At 51.3% G+C, this 19,389-nt stretch overlaps 3 protein-coding genes across 3 annotated transcripts in view; all 3 read left to right on the top strand.

The window, feature by feature from the left end:
• Positions 1–4,741, top strand: part of tyro3 (TYRO3 protein tyrosine kinase) — a 7,265-nt gene extending 2,524 nt beyond the window's left edge. The window contains exons 8-19 of the mRNA XM_019877347.1: positions 7–107; positions 422–560; positions 666–807; positions 891–985; positions 1,301–1,396; positions 1,488–1,568; positions 1,648–1,740; positions 1,810–1,931; positions 2,600–2,709; positions 2,820–2,979; positions 3,677–3,813; positions 4,230–4,741. Coding sequence (XP_019732906.1) covers positions 7–107; positions 422–560; positions 666–807; positions 891–985; positions 1,301–1,396; positions 1,488–1,568; positions 1,648–1,740; positions 1,810–1,931; positions 2,600–2,709; positions 2,820–2,979; positions 3,677–3,813; positions 4,230–4,629 — 1,676 coding nt within the window. The 3' untranslated portion in view covers positions 4,630–4,741. The remainder of the gene's footprint in view (positions 1–6; positions 108–421; positions 561–665; positions 808–890; positions 986–1,300; positions 1,397–1,487; positions 1,569–1,647; positions 1,741–1,809; positions 1,932–2,599; positions 2,710–2,819; positions 2,980–3,676; positions 3,814–4,229) is intronic.
• Positions 4,742–6,917: 2,176 nt separating this feature from the next.
• On the top strand, positions 6,918–14,822 carry LOC109520231 (T-box transcription factor TBX6-like). The gene is made up of 7 exons (XM_019877338.1): positions 6,918–7,306; positions 8,708–9,803; positions 10,187–11,732; positions 12,750–12,861; positions 12,983–13,072; positions 13,677–13,805; positions 14,659–14,822. Exons 2-7 carry the CDS (start codon positions 8,782–8,784, stop codon positions 14,820–14,822), a joined length of 3,063 nt encoding a protein of 1,020 aa, XP_019732897.1. The 5' UTR covers positions 6,918–7,306; positions 8,708–8,781.
• Positions 14,823–15,038: 216 nt separating this feature from the next.
• LOC109520224 (uncharacterized) overlaps positions 15,039–19,389 on the top strand; it is an 11,214-nt gene continuing 6,863 nt past the window's right edge. Inside the window, exons 1-9 of the mRNA XM_019877324.1 lie at positions 15,039–15,185; positions 15,292–15,995; positions 16,517–16,790; positions 17,186–17,337; positions 17,705–17,782; positions 17,852–17,918; positions 18,044–18,324; positions 18,584–18,862; positions 19,223–19,385. Coding sequence (XP_019732883.1) covers positions 15,107–15,185; positions 15,292–15,995; positions 16,517–16,790; positions 17,186–17,337; positions 17,705–17,782; positions 17,852–17,918; positions 18,044–18,324; positions 18,584–18,862; positions 19,223–19,385 — 2,077 coding nt within the window. The 5' untranslated portion in view covers positions 15,039–15,106. The remainder of the gene's footprint in view (positions 15,186–15,291; positions 15,996–16,516; positions 16,791–17,185; positions 17,338–17,704; positions 17,783–17,851; positions 17,919–18,043; positions 18,325–18,583; positions 18,863–19,222; positions 19,386–19,389) is intronic.

The following is a 19,389-nucleotide window of genomic DNA, read 5'->3' as shown; positions in this document are numbered from 1 at the left end:
TGTCAGGGCGGCAGCTGAGCCTCGCCTGGGCGGAGCTTCGGGAGGAGGAGCTTCAGGGGGAGCTGCTGGCCTACAAGGTGCAATGGATTCTGGGAGGGGAGCGACAGGTGAGGTCATTGCTTGGATTGAACAGTCACGTGACGAGCCTGTGTGCACGGACGGAGCCTCCGGACTGAATGACGGATGACAATTGAACAGTGTCCAAGTCGTCTGTCCGATTATTGATTAAAGGAGTGATTGATTCAGGTCATTGCTTGGATTGAACAGTCACGTGACGAGCGTGTGTTTGCGTGTGTGCACGGAGCCTCCGGATTGAATGACGGATGACAATTGAACAGTGTCCAAGTCGTCTGTCTGATTATTGATGAAAGGAGTGATCGATAAGTCCGGGATGAATTTTGACATCGTGTGTGTCCTCCAGGAGCCTCTGCTGTTCAAGGTGCCGCGGGCCCGCCTTTCGGGCGGCAGTCGCTTCTTCAACTCTTCTGTGCAGGTCTCGGCCTGCACGGCGGTGGGATGCGGACCCTGGAGCACCCCCGTTGTGGTCCTGCCCACTGCGGGTGTGTTTGCAACTGGCCCACTGGTATGCTAACGACACAAAAGCACGTTCCAGTCACGCTAACGAAGGTGTTTTTTTTTTTTGTTTTGTTTTTTTGACCATGCAGGCGCCTTGGCGGTACCTGCAGGCGCCCCCACAGAACGCACCCACATTTGGGTGGGCGTCCTCTTCGCCCTTCTGGCGCTGACCGTGTTGGCGCTGCTTTTTTCCACCTTTGCTCGGAGACGCGGGAAGGAAACGCACTTTGGGTACGGGACGTCGTCACAATACGGAGTCCACCTTGTCCGTGTGTATGTGAGATGTTGTTGCTTCCAACCTCCGCTGTCTTCAGTTGGGTTTTCTCACCCGACGGCGCCGACACTGCGGTCTCCTTCTCGGCCGCTCGCTCCTTCAACCGAAGCGCCGGGGACCAGCTCGTTTCGACACGTGAGTTCGGCGGTAGGAATGTTCCAAAGCTACTTTTTATTGGACTGCAGAGTCAGCGAGACGGTTGGTCGAAAGCAAGGACGAGTCTGAAATTCGCAATCATTCACTTGTTGCCAACTCCATCATTGCTACAGAGGGAACTATCGAGCTCCAATCGATTAAAAATTCCGTTCGCTTCATTGTTGATCAGATGAACTATTTTGGAGAACCATTTTTCCCCCCCAACGGTTGTCATTTTAGCCACGCCCACTACGAGGTTAATTGAGTTATAGGCGCTCAGACGCACTCCCGTTGTGTGTGTGTGTCTCCCTCTAGTGGACAGTCTGGGTATCAGCGAGGAGCTCAACAACAAACTGAAGGACGTTCTCATCCCAGAGAGGCTGCTGGTACTCGGACACATGCTGGGCAAAGGTGACGTCACGCGGTCACGCGACAACCTGTTCATTTGCCGGTCGCCCCCGTCGCCGGCAAGTCGGCTGACGGCGCCCGCGTTTGTGTTTAGGCGAGTTCGGGTCGGTGCGCGAGGCCTTCCTGAAGACGGACGGCTGCCCGGCCCGGAAGGTGGCGGTCAAGGTTCTGAAATGTGAGTTTGCCCCGCCCCCGCGCGGCTCGCCTTCAAACCTCGCACCCTGATGACGTTCACCCCGCGGGCGCGCGTCCAGCTGACATCACCTCGTCGGATGACATTGAGCAGTGTCTGAAGGAGGCGGCCCGCATGAAGGACTTCCGCCACCCCAACGTCATCCAGCTTATCGGTAAAAACGGCCCCCGTCGCGCTACCAAAGTCCGCCGTCTTTTGACGGACGCTGCGCTCGCGCCGACAGGAGTGAGCCTGCACCGGCGTCACGCCCAGCGTTTGCCCGTCCCCATGGTGGTCTTGCCCTTCATGAAGCACGGAGACCTGCACACGTTCCTGCTCCTGTCCAGACTGGGAGAGCAGCCCTTCGTACGTCCCATCGGCGCAGCCGCATCGCCGCAGTTTGGCTCGACCGCGCCGCGCCGTCACGACTTCACTCATGCCTTCACCCTTTCTCGCTGCTCACTACGCTGCGATTGCGTCACAACTTGAACGCGGGGCCGCCGATGCGGAGGAAGCGTCTTTCACTGGCCGACACGTTTAAACGCACTCGCAAAGTAGATATTCGCGCTCACACACATTGAAACATGTTGGAATGTCTTTGCAAGAACCGGCGAACGGAAAATTTCCCCCATCATGCCACAGGGTTAACTTTTGCACACGGTCGGGGAAAAAAAAAATGCTTGTATGATAGCAATCTATCAAAAAGTCAAGAGACGTTTTCTTCTCATCGTGCCACCCACGGGGGATGAGAACGGGGGCTTAAAAATGCTTTGTTTTGATCATTTCGCCTCCCAAGTCCGTTCGAACGTGGCTGCATGTTTGCTCGCCCGAAATGTTGACTCCACCTTGGCAGCTCCACACTTGCGCGGTCACCCTCGATGCATCGCAAGTCGACTCAACTGTATTTTTAGAGCGCTTTCAGACAGCTTACTTAACGCAGTAACTTAACAACTCACCCGGCCGTCAGCACCGGCGCGTCGCCGCCTCTGCACGAACTGGCGCTTGCGCTCGATGTCCGCCTTTTTCCCCGTCAGGACTTGTCCACGCGCGTGCTGGTCCAGTTCATGTTGGACGTGGCGCGGGGGATGGAATACCTGAGCGGTCGCAATATCATCCACAGAGACCTGGCGGCCCGCAACTGCATGTCAGTCCCCCGTCGTCGCGCTTCCCTTCGTCGTCCCCGCGCCTTTGGTCGCACACCTCGGCCGCGGCCGCCGGACGATCGGCGTGACGTGTCGCTCTGCTCTGCGTCAGGCTGGATGAGAACATGGCGGTGTGCGTGGCAGACTTCGGTCTCTCCAAGAAAATCTACTCGGGAGATTATTACCGGCAAGGATCCGTCTCCAAGCTTCCCGTCAAGTGGATCGCTTTGGAAAGCCTGGCCGATAACGTCTACACCACGCAGAGCGACGTGGTACTACACACACACACACACACACAGACACACATTTTGTGATTCATCCCACAATGCATCTTGGGAAGAGTGCACCACTCCTGGTCACGAGAGAGCAATATATATATCCATGATTTGTGAAAATATCTTTTAATAGCGCGACACACCACAACAAGAAGGCACATAAAGAACAAAAACGCGCGATGGCGTTCTTGGAGCACACGTTTTCGTGCCAAGAAAATGTTGAAAAATGTCCCGCGGTGGAACGGCTTTTGGTTGACGGTGATCCGGCGCGTGTCATCATCATCGTCATGCGGCAGTTATCTCATTGACGGTGCCCATTGAAGCGTTGCCAAACTCTTTTTCATTTTGTGCATTTGCACATCCACTACACTTGATGGCAGTGGCGCTTAGTTTTTTTTTGGGGGGGGTCATTTCAAATCTTTTCTTTTACTGACCAACATCAAAAAATACACTATTCTTTGTTAAAAGTTGACCTCCATTTGTTTTTCCTTTGTTTTCATGGGTACAGCGTTACGCAGAGGTGCATTTATAACAATTTCTGAGAGTATTTCTAGTAGCGATGGCACAATGTTTTCATTTTTGGAGGGGAGGTGCCCGTTGGGAGCAACGAAGTCGCACAAACAAACAGGATGTCACCGATTCTTCACTCAATGAAGCAACGTGTGATCGAAACCTGCTTTTGTGTGTGTGTCAGTGGGCTTTTGGCGTCACCATGTGGGAAGTGATGACCCGGGGCCAGACGCCGTATCCCGGCGTGGAGAACTCCGAGATCTACGAGTACCTGATCCGAGGAGAACGTCTGAAGAAACCCGCCGAGTGCAGACAAGACATGTGAGTCCTTCGGGGTGTCGTGTGACGGCTCGGTGATGACATTCATGACGATGAGCGGTGTCACAAGTGACCGCTCAACTGTGACATCACAACAATGTCAGGGGACCCCGCCCGGCTATGACATCAGAGTGATTTTTCAACAATTTCACGTGATCTCTCACTCCTGACCTCGCAATACTCGGCGTCAGTGTTGTGTGACCTCATCTGTGACATCCTAACAATGTCATGCGACCTCAGCGATGTTGCAGCTGTCACCTAAACCTGCGATGAGCTAAATCAAGTTTGCCATCACCGCTCGGTGAGGTCACGCGACGTCGTAAGCGATGTCATAGCCCACGTTATCACGGCCGCATGCTCTCTCGGCGATGTCATGTGACTCCAGAGTATTGTGACAATGATGTCATGTGACCTCTCAGCTACGACGTGATGCACAGCTGCTGGAGTCCGGTGCCCAAATGTCGGCCCGCTTTCCAGCACCTGGCGGTCCTGCTGGAGGAGCTGCGGCTTAGCTTTTCGCCCGCCGCCCCGCGCAAGGAGTCCTTGCACTACGTCAACCTGGAGGGGGAAGGCCCGGAGGACAGGGGGGCAAGCGGGGCACCCGGCCCACAAAAGGGCGACGGCTTAAGCGTCCCCTGGAGGCGGGGCTCCGAGGACGAGGAGCAGGACTGGCTGATGGTGGCGTCCGGCGCCGCGCTGGCTATCGGAGGCGGCGGAGACTACAGGTACATCGCGGACCCCTGCGGAGACGCCCGAGTGGGCCAGGAGCCGGGTGCGGACGGACTGGAAGAGGAGGACGACGCAGTTGTTCACGTGTGAACGGACTGGATAGCACTTGAGACACTTTGCACACTTGCCTTGGCACTTTTTAACTGGCTTGTTCATGTCAATGTTTTACTGTGACTAATTAAAAATTCTTATTTCTAACAGCTTCGTAAGGCAGGGTCGCTGATGTCAAACGGAGGGAAAACATCACATCAACATCTGCCAAGGTTGAGCGGCGAGCATCACATTGTGCAATCACTAAAGCGCCCTGACAACAAGGCAATAGATGGCATTTGAGGGACGCGATAAACGCCCATGGAGCAAAACACCACCATTTTGGATTGCAAAGGCTTTATTGAGGTTCAAACGACAACATTAGTTGCTCCTTTAAAAAAAAAAAAAAAAAATTGTTTTGCTTCTTGTTTGACCTTAGGTGAGCTAGCATGCTGCTTCAGGGACATCCTATGAGATCAGGACCTCATTTTAATTCTGGACACAATAGTCATGACTTCTTAAATTCTCCAGATTGGTTGTAGTTGTTTTGCAACAATTATGCTTAAAAAAAAAAAAGTGCAGCCCATTGTTAGCTGGAACTTGTTCGCCCGAGTTTAGGCAATCAACTGGCACCAACTTGCCTGCAATGCTAAGCTAGCGGTTGATGCTAGCACACGCTCGCCTGCGCTTATGCTAAATTAGCATTTTCGACAAGTTTGGAGTCAAACTACTGATACCGGCTTGACCGCAACGCTAAGCTCGTAGTCACTGCTAACACAGGCTCGGAGTGTCTCAAAGCTGCTGCATTTGACAACCATCCGACTTTAAAGGAAGTTATTTTTGTCTTCCTCCTCCTGGAGGGTGTGCTATCCTTAAAGTTTTTTCCCCCAATATCTGCGCTCAAAAGACTAGATGTCCTAACACCATATTCAAGATGCTAACATGTAGCATGGGGGAAGTGTTGTCGTACTGAAACCACAAAATCTTGCTCTCGACGCTGCCAAGCGGAACACCAAATTTATTTGCGCTCACCAATAAGTGGCGGGGCCGGAGCAAGGAATTTTTCGGCGGGATGGCGCAACGCCTCGGTGAGGGGGCGGCTGGCCACGCGTGTGCGTACCATCCGCAGTCCGGCGGGATGGCGCAACGCCTCGGTGAGGGGGCGGCCAGGGGTGGCTGGCCACGCGTGTGCGTACCATCCGCAGTCAAGTTTGATGAAATCAAATTCACACGTTCCCGTAACGAAGCCCCTCGAGCGCATCGTGGGGCAGGAACAAGCCGAATTTACACGGCGCCATTTTCTTTGAAGTTGCTTTTCTTCGGCGGACCACTTCACACAGATTGTGTGATAAGGACTGGTTGGCCTACAATGGTGTGAAGTAGCTCTGTTTTTAAAGGGTTGGGTGACTCCCGATTTAGTCTTTGAGCAACCATACTCAACACAGCAACAAAGAAGAACCAAATGACACTGGCAAATTTTTGCCGCACACTAAGCGTTTGAATGCAGCGCAGCTAATTATGCACTGCAGTGGAAAAAAACAAGACCGCAGAGGACATCTTTTGAGAGGCTTTTGCACGGAACCAATTCCAGGGTCACTGACGGCACTCGTGTATTTACTTGAAACGTTGATACATTTTGGAACACTGTATTTTAAAAGCAACCAGTTGCGGGTGTACCCCGCCTACTTCCCCGAAGTCAACTGGGATAGGCCCCAGCACGGACGCGACTCTCGTGAGGATTAAGCAGTTCAGATGGATGGATATGTTTTTGAACCTCTATTCCAACCATTTCAATTCATTTTAACAATGACTCCATAAATTAACACCATATTATATTTTACTGTGTTGGTGCTCGTGTAAAAACGACTCTCCTAAAACTAAAAATACTGATTCCACTTCTTTTTCATGTGTCGTCTTTCACAGAGCCCATTTTGACAAAGTACAGATCCCAGTTTTTAAATATAGCGAGTAACTATAAACAGTTATCCGTTTAATAAAATACTGAAGTAGGTTACCCATTTGTACGTAATTACTTCGCTCCACTGCCGTACCCTTGGACGAAAAAAAAATAGTGCCGCCATTTTGTGCCCGGTAACGCCTGTTACTCAAATTCGGCGTCGTTAGCCCAGCACTGTACAGTATACGCAGTCGTAGTTGTAATACTACACGTCGTCGCAGTTGACCACACACCGCTACGCGCGTTGTTGCACCATCTGAAACCCGTCGTTATGTTACCACGACTCCGATGAGTCGTTGTTGTGTTACGACACGTCGTAGTTGAGTTACTCCAGACTAGTACACGTCCCACTTGGGGGGTCCTACGTTGTTGTTGGGGCTCTCGCCGCAGCACAAACCCTACCGAATTTGTTTCGGGGTCAACGCGGTGCCGTCGGCTGTCGGACGACAACGCTGGGGACGGTGATGACGGTCCCGGTGGAACGACGACGTCGGACCGAAGACGGAGAGGATGCAGGTGGCCGCCGCACGGTGTCAAAATGGCGGCCGGGGAGAGAGCGCAAAAAAAAAAAAAAAACGCGTCGTGACGTAGCGAGTACACGTACGGACCGACCGACCGACTGACTGACCGACCTACAGACGGCAGCACGCTGCTAGCCTAGCCGCGGTCGGGGGAAGCAAGCAAGCAAGATGTTGATGAGACGCGAACAGAGGAGAAACGGCCATCAAATGGATTGAGGTCACGATGTCCGCGCGGTAGAAGCTTTTAACCGTGTGGAAGGTAAACGGAGTGACGTCATGACAACGCATGGTCGTGTTTCGTGGAGGTTGTGCTTCACAGGCCCTGCTAGCATGTTGGCATGCTAGCTTCTCTAACATGCTAGCTGGCTAGTTAGCCGATTATCAGTCCTAGTTGCATGATACCTGGTTAGGCAGTAGGATATGGATGTAAAGCACCATGCAGATAAAAAAATGTAAATAGAGCTTTTATTGTAAAGTTAACTTGTGGTATGTCATATAATATGCAACCAGCCATTTCTAGTTAAGTCACTGTTTGAGCTCAAAATAAAGCACATTTCAAATGTAGATAATGGGTGTGTTGGAAAAAAAATTGGATATGTTTATTTAATACGATGAATTGTCTGCAGCGGGGAAGAGCAATGCGACAAGATTGCCATCAATACCAATTTGTTGATCGAATCGGATGATGGGTTCATGAAAAATGTAGTTTTTCGTGTTTGGTGGGCGGAGGGGAGGGAGCTTTTTTGAAAGAGATGGTTTATTTGTAATAACACCTATAATCTGTTAAAAAAAATAAAATAAACTCACATAAAACAGTAGGCTATAACTTCAGTTTTTCCTCATCATTTCTTCTGGACCCGATTCGTTTCGTCTCCTCCGTGGGGAATCCTTTTTCTGATTGACGAGTTTCAGTTCAAAATTTACACCAAAAAGCTCATATGGGCAAATATTCCGAGCGGTTCGCCAAGATGATGTAGCAAAAATGACATTTTCAAATGACCTCATTTGACCGACAATCGCGACTTAAACAGCGCAAATTATTTTTGAGCAGAGCACACTTTAGGAATCAATTGTTTTTTTAATAAATGGTTTTGTTATGGAGGATTCCAGAAGTCCTCGTTCCATATTTTTTTTCCTGAAGAAAATTCCACAAAGATGCCTTCCACTTGTCACATTTCTAGTGTAAATGTGACTGCGAATGGTTGTCTGGCGACCAGTCCATGGTGTACGATTCCTCAGCAGTGTGTCAACTGGGAATAGACTCCAGTTTACTTGTGAACCTACTGAGGCTAAGTGGTATAGAAAATGGTTGGCTGTTAAGTGAACTTGTTACATGTTAGCAAGCAAGCTACTAGCTGTGTCTAGTCCAGATGCTATTTTGTCTCAAAACGGCGGAGTTTGCACTTCTAGCTAGCCAAGACCTGTCAACGTACTGGGATTAATGTGTGCTGAGCTAATTGGGAGTGTTTCAGGTTCAGCTCATAGAAAAGGCATTTTAAACATTAAGTACAGAATAAACAGTCTCATTTGCATGCTATAACATGTTTACGACGATTGCAACTGTGCAGATTTATGAACAGGTTAGCATTAGAACATTTGTTAGTCACATCATTACGCTTGGTAAAGTACTTTTTTTTGTTGTTTTGTTTTTTTTTTGCAGGATGTTTTTGTGCCCGCTGGTAAAACATACAATATGCTAAATGGTTCCATCCCTTAGACGCGTGGGATGTGTCCATGGCCTCTAAGGCGCAACAGGAAGTGATGGTGTTTGACGACGGCGGGGCGGCCAGCCCTGCAGCTGCGCCCGATGCCGATTATCTGCCTCGTCACTTTGGTCACGCGGGCCGGGGCGTACAAGGCTCAAATGGTTCCAAAGAGGCCACCATGACGGGCGAAGTTGACATGCAGTCAGGACCGTCCTGCAGCAAGCGCGCTCCCAGCAAACCTCCCAGAGGGGCTATCCTGACACCTGAGAGTACTTGCAGAGGCATCCAAGTAACTCTGGACAACAATAACATGTGGAACGAATTCTTTAGGTGTAAAACTGAGATGATACTGACCAAGCAAGGCAGCCGGATGTTTCCATATTGTCGCTTCCGCATCTCTGGTTTGCAGCCATCCGAGAAGTATGTTTTAATGATGGACATTCAGCTGGTAGACCAGAGTCGCTACACGTGGACCGGCAGCAGCTGGCAGATGGCCGGGAAGGCGGAACATCACGTGACAAATTCTCCATTCACGCACCCCGAATCGCCTGCCACAGGTCACCACTGGATGCAGAATCCCGTTTCGTTTTACAAGCTGAAGCTCACCGGCAACGCAGCCGACCAGGAGGGCAATGTCATACTGCACCCAATGCATCGCTATATTCCGCGTTTTCATGTGGTCCAGACGGACAAAGCTGCTAAAGACATTAAGCTGAACGCCTCAAATGTGGCCACGTTCACATTTCAACAGACTGAGTTCATGGCTGTCACTGCCTACCAAAACTGCCAGTTTGCTCAGCTGAAAGTGGACTGCAACCCGTTTGCCAAGGGACTCAGGGAGGATGGTGTCGGTTCACGAGGCCTAAAGCTAAAGTCCAACCAGGATGGAGCTGCAGCAACCGGTCCGCAGCAAGCGCCAAAGAAAAGCTTGAAGTCTCTGCTTGCAAATCACAAAGCTCGTACTTGTCTGGATACTAAATCTTCGGGGGTGACTTGCGTCCAAGAAGCGTCCCCTGGATCTGCACCCAAAGTTGTGAAGAACAGCACCTGGTAAGAGCTTCTTCCCGCGGCGTCTTTTTCAGATCTCTGTTCAAGATAAAGCTGTTATTCTCTGTACGTTTGCCACGACAACACATTGTTTCGTATACTGAGCTTGAGTTTTCTGCCGAGAAGAATGTTGGCTTCCCCCGTCGCCTGCTTCAGATGCTGATTGTGTCACGGAACCGAACCCATTCTGCAAACGAGAATAGAATGTTTCGAGGCTTAGTTGATCTGCTCTGCGGCTAATCGCAGATCAGGTGAAACATTCACGAGATGAACAGGACGTCTTGGTTCTGGTTGATTGACAGGATCGTTACGATTAGATTGTTGTCTTGTTACGACCGGCTTGTAAGTTCTCAATAAATCACCAGTCCTGTTGTTTCCTTTGGCAGCAACTCACAGCCGGCAGAGCAATTAATCGGGGACCTCATTCGAGAGGCGCACATTTCCTTAACGAGATGCAGCGTGGACTCTTTCGGCGCCTCAAAAAGACTGACGGAAACCGACACTACAACTACCGCAGGGAAAGCCACAAGCCAAGATGTTAACAAGTCTCCCAAGTCCCCTCGGGAGCTTCCGCCGCAGGGAACGAGTGGGGCTGTGCAAGGAGCGGTTGTTTCTGAGCCTAAATGTCAGTCCGATGTCCAGCAAATGCCGAGCGTTAAACGGCCCCTTCCTCTGCCGGCCTTGGCTCTGTTCTTGAAAAAACATTCCACTAAGACCAAGACAGCCAAGAGCAAATTGGAATCTTGCGCCACACAAGTTTCCGCAGAGGTTCAAACCGGAACAAGGACCGCTGCGGATAATCAGACGATCAACGCGTTGTCTGGCTCGCAGCCTGAAAAAAACCGGGATCCTACCCCAAGCGAATCAGACACATTGAGCGCAGATGTCTTGAGGAAAGAACATATCTCGAGCCCGTCTTCTAAAGAGACCTTGCCAGATCCAAAACCGTTAGCGACTTGCGATCGCGTGCTGGTGCGTTCAGCTCCTGACCCGGCGAAAGCGCTGTTGGCCAAGGTCGGCGAGCCGCTCGCTAACCACAAGACTCGTACTTGTTCAGCTCTTACTACCTCATCTTTGTCTCCACTGTTGAACACTGAATTAGACGCTCCCGACGTGCCAACCGCCCTCCCCTCAGTGTCCAAGTCTAGTCATTTTCTTCCCGACTCTCCCTGTTCACCATTTGGCTTTGAGTCTCTGTCCCCGGTGAGTTCACCGGAGCCGCTGCCTTCTCTGTCTGTCACCTTTGCAATGGATCTGGACACTGGGTCCTCCAAGCCTCCTGAAAGTTCGCCGCTAAGCAAAGAGTCTGGCCCATCTGTTTTTCAGTGGCATACAGTGTTGCCTCCTGCGGAGCCCTACGTGGACCCTTCCTTTGAAGTGTTCCAGCCCACATCGCAGAGTCTTTCACTGGGGTCCCCCTTGTTGCCTTCCGAAACTCCAGCCAACGATCCATCCCGCTCTCCTGTCCTGATCCGTTCCGATTCCCCAACTGTCGATCCTCTCAGTTTTCAAGAGAGCGAACAGCCTCTGCCTTTCCCGGGAGAACTGTCTCCCCTCGCACTGCCGTTGACCCTGTCACCAACGTTTTCCTCTTTGGACGGTGGCGCTCTGTCCCCGACGCCTTCCATTGCGGACTTAGTGCACTTTTTTTCGACGGAGGAGCATCTCGGAATGGGAGTGGAGTTTCCGAATACCGATTCGCTGACCCCTCCCTGTCCGGCTGATGTTTCTGGGGAAGCTACCGCATCGGCTCCTCTTGCGCACGTCCCAACGATCCCATCCCCAAAACAAATGAAGAGCAAAAGGAAGGCTCGGCGGCGAAAACACGCCGTGTCCGATTTGGAACTGAAGACGGACGACTCTGCCTACATGACCATGAAGCCAAACCTGGAAGAAGTTGAGGAGCAGCTCTTTATCTCGTTCACCTCCAAGGTAGCCGGTGCAGTCACACAACCATGTGTAGTTTGTCACCAAGACGCTTCTTCACTTGCAAGATGTCCCCTCTGGTAACTCACGACTTGGATGAAATGTCCTGGCACCATATAGTGAAGAGTTTATGAGCAGGTCTCCCGTGTATGGACCTCTTGGCTCCGAAGCATAATTCACAACCAAAGTATTTTATCGGTCACCAGTAGGTACGGAGCACTAATTTTCCATCATTCCGAGTCCGTTTTGATCGGCGACAACCTTTATGATCAGATGTAAAGTAATGACCATTGTCAGTCCAGTTCTCACTGACCAAGATGGAGGAAGTCAAGGCACACTCTGACAGATAGTGTTTGACATTTTAGGCCGTTGGAAAAAAAACCCACTCGTACCATTTTGAGTGGTGGGGGGGGCATAAAAAAATATTTTTTTGACCAGCGAAAAGCTACTTCCACTTTCCCCCAATTGCATGGCATGCTCCACACCCGTATGCAGCCAACGTGCCTTTGAAATCGTTTGTCTTTTAATTTGCTGGCCATCCGCAAACATGGACTTGGCCTGACTGACGCCTTTGCCCCTCCCCGCTTAGCATCGCCATTGGCACGCAGCTCCAAGTGGGCGTGTTGTATCACCCCATTTGTATCTGTGTTAATAAAGTAATGAGTCGTAATGAAGTGACGAGTTGCGTAGCGCAATTGGCTGATGATCCTCGGAAAGCTGAGATCATTCTTTTCATTAATGCCAAAATCTCATTTCTGAAATACAACTGGCCCCCTTTTACTACCTTACAATCGGTTCCGTTTCCTCTTCTATGGTGTTTTTAATTATTATTTTTTTTAAGTTGATGTTAGATCAGCTCTTTGTGAGTTTGTTGACACTTAAAGACTGAGCCATGACACATGTCCAAATGGCCATCGACGGCTTCCTTTCAAGTGGCCTGAACTTTGTCGTCTTCAGGCCATGCACTCTAGAAATAAAAACAATGGAGGGGACAAACAACAAAGTAGACATTTTACATTTTAGGAGGCTCTCAAACTTCATATCGCGGAGCCTGAAGAGCAGGAAGCAAACAACCAGCTTGTGTCGTCGCTGGCAGATGTTCACCTGGAGCATCCGACCGAAGATGGCTCCCACGGTAAACCTTCATCTGCTCCGTGCCAATCCACCGGAACAGGCGTGACTCCAGTCCAGCGCTTATTCGTTGTGCTAAGCTCGCAGCTTCCTGTTTTGACTTTTTTTTTTTCCCCCTCCACCAGAAGAGACAATTGCTTCCTTTGAGGAAGTTCTTGTCAAAGACATGAAGATGATGAAGCACCAGCAGATCATCCACCCGGTGCTACAGGAGGGTCAGAATCTCTTTTAATTTTTCTCTCTCCTGAAAGCTGCGCAGTGCAAACAAAGTTGAATTTTCTTGGCCAAATAGCATAATAATGGCATAAAACATTCGCAAATTACCGCTACATTATCGACAAACTCAATTCCAATAAAGGACGCTGTGTTAGGCATACCGAAAAACATAATACCATCATTAGCAAATCATGTTCAACCACTATTTAATGGACTACACTATAAAGACAAGATATTTCATGTTCAAAATGATCAACTTTATTGTTTTGACCAAATAATCCTTAACCATTTAACTTTTATGGCTGCAAGGGTTCCAAAAAGGCCGGGAGCGCGTCATGTAGACCACTGTGTCACATCGCCTTTCCTTTTCACAACATCCAATAAACGCTGGCTGATGAGCTGATCAGCTCAGTCTCAGTCAACCAGCTCTCTTAGTAATCTGCAAAGGTTCGACCGAGGCAAGCGGACCCTTGTTTGTTAAATGTGTTTTTCTTGTTTTTTATGAACTTCCGCAAAAGACGTAAGCGCTTTTGCCGGAAGGCTAACGATTTGGCCACCTTGACTTGAACATGTCCAACGATGCGCTCGTGCTGTGTTGTTCAGTTGGACTGAAGATGAATTTGCTGGACGCCAGTCTCGCCATCGACCTGCAATACTTGGGCGTCCGTCTGCCCATCCCCCCTCCGGGTGTCACCGTGGAGCCCCCTAGCCAGGAGCTGCCGGCGTTACAGGGTGAGTCACGGAGGCGAAGGCGGGATCTCACTGAGCGGCGAATGCTCGCGGGGGGGTGGCGGTTGTTGGATTCGTCTGGCAAATGTCGGCGACATCAGGGGTGGCGACGGTCAACGTCGGAGATGGGTTCCGATAATATGGAAATAAATGACGCGTCACTCATAAAATGGAACAAAAAAAGTTCGTTTCGCGTTGGTGCAGGCAAATTTCTGTCGCAACCTGCGTCACCGTTCTCTTTTGCAATCTGTGTCTTTAAATTCATCCAAACGGGCATTGTAAAATACGGGCTACTCTTCATTGCCTTCCTCCTTGGGCCTCGTTTCCCCTGGCACAATGTCAAATGGGGAGAATGGCTTCGAATATCTCAGTGAGCGGCTAATGCGACGGGCCAATGGGCCGACAAATGGCCCCCTTCCAGGGCGCTTGTGCGAGTGCCCCGGTTAGCACCCGTTCTTTGTTTTTCCACCAGCGAAATTGGCTCTCGCTGAAGCTCTGGTGCTTAAGATGGCCCCAATTATTTGTTGGGCCAGACTCTGGCACCAACTACGTCAGGTCTATCATGACGATGGCAGATGTAGGGGAATGACCCTCTGGACAAACTGTTGAATGGTGAATTCGCATGGATCCTTTGCGGCCAGGAAAAACGTTTGCGAACATGTTTGCGGCCCGGCGGAAGCCCAACATTCGCAATGTTCGCAAACATTCGCAGCACGGTGAGATGATGGGCTTGAGCGATGAGCGCAAAGCGATCGGTACCCTGATTGGCCCCCTGCCAACCGGAACATTTGCCCGGCTGGGAGTGTAAAGCCCTTGTTCACTGCATTGATTTACATCCATCTCTGTGTTTTTCAAGGTGCTTCTGGATCGTTTGTGTCCAGAACTGGAAAGGCTACAGATATGACGCAGATTAAAGGTTGGAGAGAAAAATTCAGCCCATCGGAATCTTCAGAGGCTCTTTCGCCTCCCAAGGCCGAAGGTGACCACACTTTCACGCATGTCTTGTGTGTGCGTTGGTGAATTCGCATGGATCCTTTGCGGCCAGGAAAAACGTTTGCGAACATGTTTGCGGCCCGGCGGAAGCCCAACATTCGCAATGTTCGCAAACATTCGCAGCACGGTGAGATGATGGGCTTGAGCGATGAGCGCAAAGCGATCGGTACCCTGATTGGCCCCCTGCCAACCGGAACATTTGCCCGGCTGGGAGTGTAAAGCCCTTGTTCACTGCATTGATTTACATCCATCTCTGTGTTTTTCAAGGTGCTTCTGGATCGTTTGTGTCCAGAACTGGAAAGGCTACAGATATGACGCAGATTAAAGGTTGGAGAGAAAAATTCAGCCCATCGGAATCTTCAGAGGCTCTTTCGCCTCCCAAGGCCGAAGGTGACCACACTTTCACGCATGTCTTGTGTGTGCGTGTGTGTGTGTGTGTTTGCTTGGGGGGGGCGGCGGCGGGGAGTTGTCTTACATGGAGGTGTGCTATTAGCAGTGTCTGTCAGCTCGGAGCAGACCAAGAAGAACTTGTCGGCGTTCTGCAGCGACATGCTGGATCAGTACCTGGAGAGCGAGGGCAAGCTGATCGACCAGCGCGTGGCCAGTTTCTCTCAGCCGCCGGCGGATTCGCTGCCCGTCTACGAGCTTCCCACCAGCAGCAGCAGCTACGTGCGCACTCTCGGCAGCGTCCTCAAGAAGCAAAGCGCCGCCTCGCCCGCCTCGGACCTCATCACCGGCTTCATCCCGCCCTCCAAGAGAGCCAAAGCCCCGCATAGGCAGAATAAGGCCTCCAGGAAAGTTGAAAGGAAGCCGAAGAGTTCAAAGTCTTGGGCTTTTCCTGGCACCGCAGCATCTTTCCCGCCGTTTCCCAATTTGCCGGATGCCCCCCAGACTCCGGTGCCCCTCGCGGAACCTCCGAAACCAAAGAAAACTCCGCCCGCCGTCTGCCCAATGGCGGGCACGCTGATCTCTTCCCCCGCGCGGTCCCCTCCTCCGGAGAGGTGGAAGAGACTCAAACGGAAGCAGTCGAACGCCGAAGCGGGTGCCGCGGACCTTTCGAGTGTCCTCAAACCGCCGATGACCCGAGGCCTGCTGAGGCAGAAAGACCTGGAGGACGGCGCCATGTGGCGCGGTCATCCTCGCGTCTACATCACGGAGGAGAGGGCCGCCATCTCGCTGACGTCGCTTTTCACCTTGAAGGTACCCGCGCGTGTGTCGGTAATTCACGGGGAGGTTCAAAGTTCTGGGCTCCCGAAACCCCATCGCTACTCAGGGAATAACGCAGGGGAATCATTTATTTTGGTCCGACTGAATATGATCTGTTCATTCGGGCGGAACATAAGCACATTTATTTGAATTGGCTTCAATATTCATCAGCCATTGTTGGCCATTTGTACGTTACAAAGGCTCTGATTTATCCAGAACACTTTTGGCCCGCGGGATGCGCTTTTCTACTCTGAACAAAGGAGCGCCAGAGACCTGGAAATGCTTTACACACATTTACACAACCCCAATTTATCATCAGTTATTTTAATATTGTTTGTTTTTATCGCCGCAGGCGTCCCCATTAGATTAAAAAAAAAAAACACACACACACGCCCAACATAATTCCCAGTGATGATTTCACTCAGGTCACAACTCGCAGGCCTGCAGTTTGAGTACCGCAAGTATGCCGTGTGATATGTTTTTCCCTCATTCGCACTGCGTCTGATTCCCGGCAGGGTTTCGTGAGCGACAACCCCACCGCCCCCATCCAGCTGTCTCGCAGGCCGGAGCCGGCCTGCCTCAACGACTTCTGCCGCCTGGGCTGCGTCTGCTCCGGCTTGGCCCACACGGCCCGGGTCAGCCACTGCGGGCGGCCGCGGTGCATGCTGGGTTGCAGCTGCCTCAAGCAGAAGGTGGTTCTGCTCAAAAACCTGGACGGCTCCGATTCCAGCCCCTCCGGCCACGGCAGCAGCAAAAGGAAGAAGAGGAAGAGGATGAAAATGGCCTACAGTGAGTGCAGCCGGCTCCAAAAGTACCGTGGAACTGTCTACGTGACTAGAAGTACAGATACTACAGACCGCGGTCAAAGTTTCTGATCCAAAAACAAACATAACAGTTTTTTTTTTTTTTTTTTATAAATCAAGTCAATCAAGGATCTTAACTGTGGTTGTCTATGTCTATTTTGGGGTTTTGTTTTGATGTCACGTCATCATCTGATGAGGTTGAAAAAAGTAAGGCGTCAAAAGTATACAGCACAAAACAAACCCGAAAATGTCTGTTCAAATGTAAATGGAAAAAAAATTCTCTGAAAAATAGCATTCAAGTAAAGACACCCTCGTGAAACGCGGTGCCTTTGTACTTGCTTCTCGTCGGTGTCCGTTTGAGCTTCTGCGTTCCCGCTTCAGTACTCAAGGAGGCCGACAGCGTCTCTCAGCCCGCCGAACGCATCCGGACGCTCTGGAAGAGGGACAGCGGGGATTGCGACCTGGAGGCGACCCACGTCCCACAAGCTTCCGCCATGTCCTCCCGCATCGCCTCGTCTGGATTATCGCCCAAGGTGCTTCTCCACCTCACTCCGTTCGGCCTTGATAAACATGCTCGTCAGCGTTCTGGGGTGTCTTTGAGATTTGTTTATTATTCAAGAAGCTAAACACGGCAATATTCGTTTGAACTTGGTGACGCGCAACTCACTCTTGGCCAAGGCGTTCCACTTTCTCCGTTTATTCTGACGTTCATGTTGTCAACGGGTCCCAGACAGTCCTACAGCTCACCTGGGTAGGTGACCCTGTGGGACTCCAATTTGGAGTGCACGCCACTTAGTTGTCTGTTTCAACTGCGAACTTTGAGCTTGGAAACCGTTAAAAGGAATTAGCAAATGAGCGCGTGTAAAATCATCGAATAGTTAAAATTACAATTCACCTTACACCCAGAAAGCCAGAAAGGACGCCGGCAGCTGTGCCCGAGTGAGAAGATTTGTGGGAAAGTCCGGAACAGCGCAGCGGGTGAGTGCTGACTCCATCAAGAATTTGAAGCCACCGAACTTCCGCTGACTCGTCCTCCGTCTTCCCCAGAAGCCATACAGGAAGCCCAAACGTTGCAAGATGAAATATGGCAAAAAACTCCGAACTTTGCATCCCGGTAAGTTCCTCCTGCCTGAGCGGGGTCCGATAAATTTCCGACAAATTAGAAATGTCCGCCAGTCCCAACACCGCTCGCACCCTGACTATTGACGCGAGTTTTCCCGGCGGTCTCGACCTCCTCAGAAGGAACGCCAGCTGAGCCGCCGCCGTCCAGCCCACCTCCGAACCTTCCGGAGGAGTCGAGGGCATCCAGACGTCTGACCATCCTCACCGAGGGTCGCTGGACCTGCGACGAGGACCGCGATCACGTGCTGAAGATGCTGTGCGAGGCCATGGCCCAGGACCGACTGGGAAAACCCTTCTGGGCCCTGAAGTACCAGGTCAATCCCATCAGTCAGACGGTGGAGGACAGCGGCACCATCCACTACAAAGTTCTCATCAGCAGACAAGACGGAGCTCAGCAGGTTGGTGTGGACCCCATGTTGACTGATTGGCAGGGTTGGGAGAAAGTCATATTCGGGCTGAAGTCTGAAAACAACGTGCCGCTGAGCATTCAAAGAGGTGATGACCATCAAATGCAAAAAAGCAAGACTTGTCATGTCGTTGAGGTCTCGGTTAAGTGGACTCTCGAGAGTCCCGTTTTTCCACAAGTCGACGACCTCGGTCACGTGACAGGAGCCCCTCCGCCTTTGTGATCCAAAAACTCTTCTCGTATCTCCTCAGGGCGAGCAAACCCAGCTATCGCTGGAGGCGGAGCCTGTGGAAGCCTGGCAACGCGAGGTCACGGAGGAGGATTTTATGGAGGACTTGCCTCGGGAGCTCGACGAAAATGACACGGACGACGACTCGCCGGCTCTGCCTGAACAGGCGCATACTTGGAGCGAGCAGGCGGACGAGAGCCAGAGCGGCTTCCGGGTGGCTCTGCCCTTCCTGAACGGAGTCTCGGCCGCCGGCTTCCTTTCGGCCAGGAAGAAGCAACCGGGAGGCGGGGACCCCATCCAGGTGAGGCTCAACTTGGTGCACCCGCTTTGCCCGCAGCTCTTCTTCCAGCCTCAGATGCAACCAGCAGGCATGCGCGCTGCTTGAACAAACACAGAAATGGCTCCCTTGTCTCACCAAACGTTTCATGGACTTCTTGGGCAAAGTTTTAGCAAAAAAAAAAAGTACAAAAAGCGAGAGCGTAAACATGAGGGGGTGCGTTTGGAAAGCTTTCTTTTCTCGCAACACTGTCAACGTGGCACAACACACCACCGTTGCCGTCATAATTGACACCCGACTGAGTGATGCTGTAACAGTCGTCGTGATGTCAGAGGCAGAGTAATCAATAGCCCGAGTGATGGATCAACTGGCGTGTGTCTCCAGGTGAATGGGAAAATGTATCCTCTGGCCAAGATCCTGTTGGGCGAAATGGGGGCCCTCCACCCAGCCAACCGCCTGGCAGCGTATTTGACTGGCCGCGTGGCGGCCACCAGGAAGCGGCAAGTTATTCCGACCTTACCCGAGGCCCAGCAGACGTCCTCTCCCCGCCA

The sequence above is a fragment of the Hippocampus comes genome, unplaced genomic scaffold (assembly GCF_001891065.2).
Source record: "Hippocampus comes isolate QL1 unplaced genomic scaffold, H_comes_QL1_v1.1 scaffold295, whole genome shotgun sequence".
NCBI classification, from domain to species: Eukaryota; Metazoa; Chordata; class Actinopteri; order Syngnathiformes; family Syngnathidae; genus Hippocampus; species Hippocampus comes.
Note: the sequence above shows the minus strand (reverse complement) of the source record. Positions and strands in the feature narration are given on the sequence as shown.

What these genes read in the sequence shown, in the direction of transcription:
- LOC109520231 (XM_019877338.1), top strand. Translation starts at nt 8,782, where the DNA reads ATGGCCTCTAAGGCGCAACAGGAAGTGATGGTGTTTGACGACGGCGGG. An exon ending in GTTGTGAAGAACAGCACCTG is followed by an intron (nt 9,804 to 10,186) that starts GTAAGAGCTTCT and finishes TTCCTTTGGCAG; the next exon opens with CAACTCACAGCCGGCAGAGC. An exon ending in GGAGCTGCCGGCGTTACAGG is followed by an intron (nt 13,806 to 14,658) that starts GTGAGTCACGGA and finishes GTGTTTTTCAAG; the next exon opens with GTGCTTCTGGATCGTTTGTG.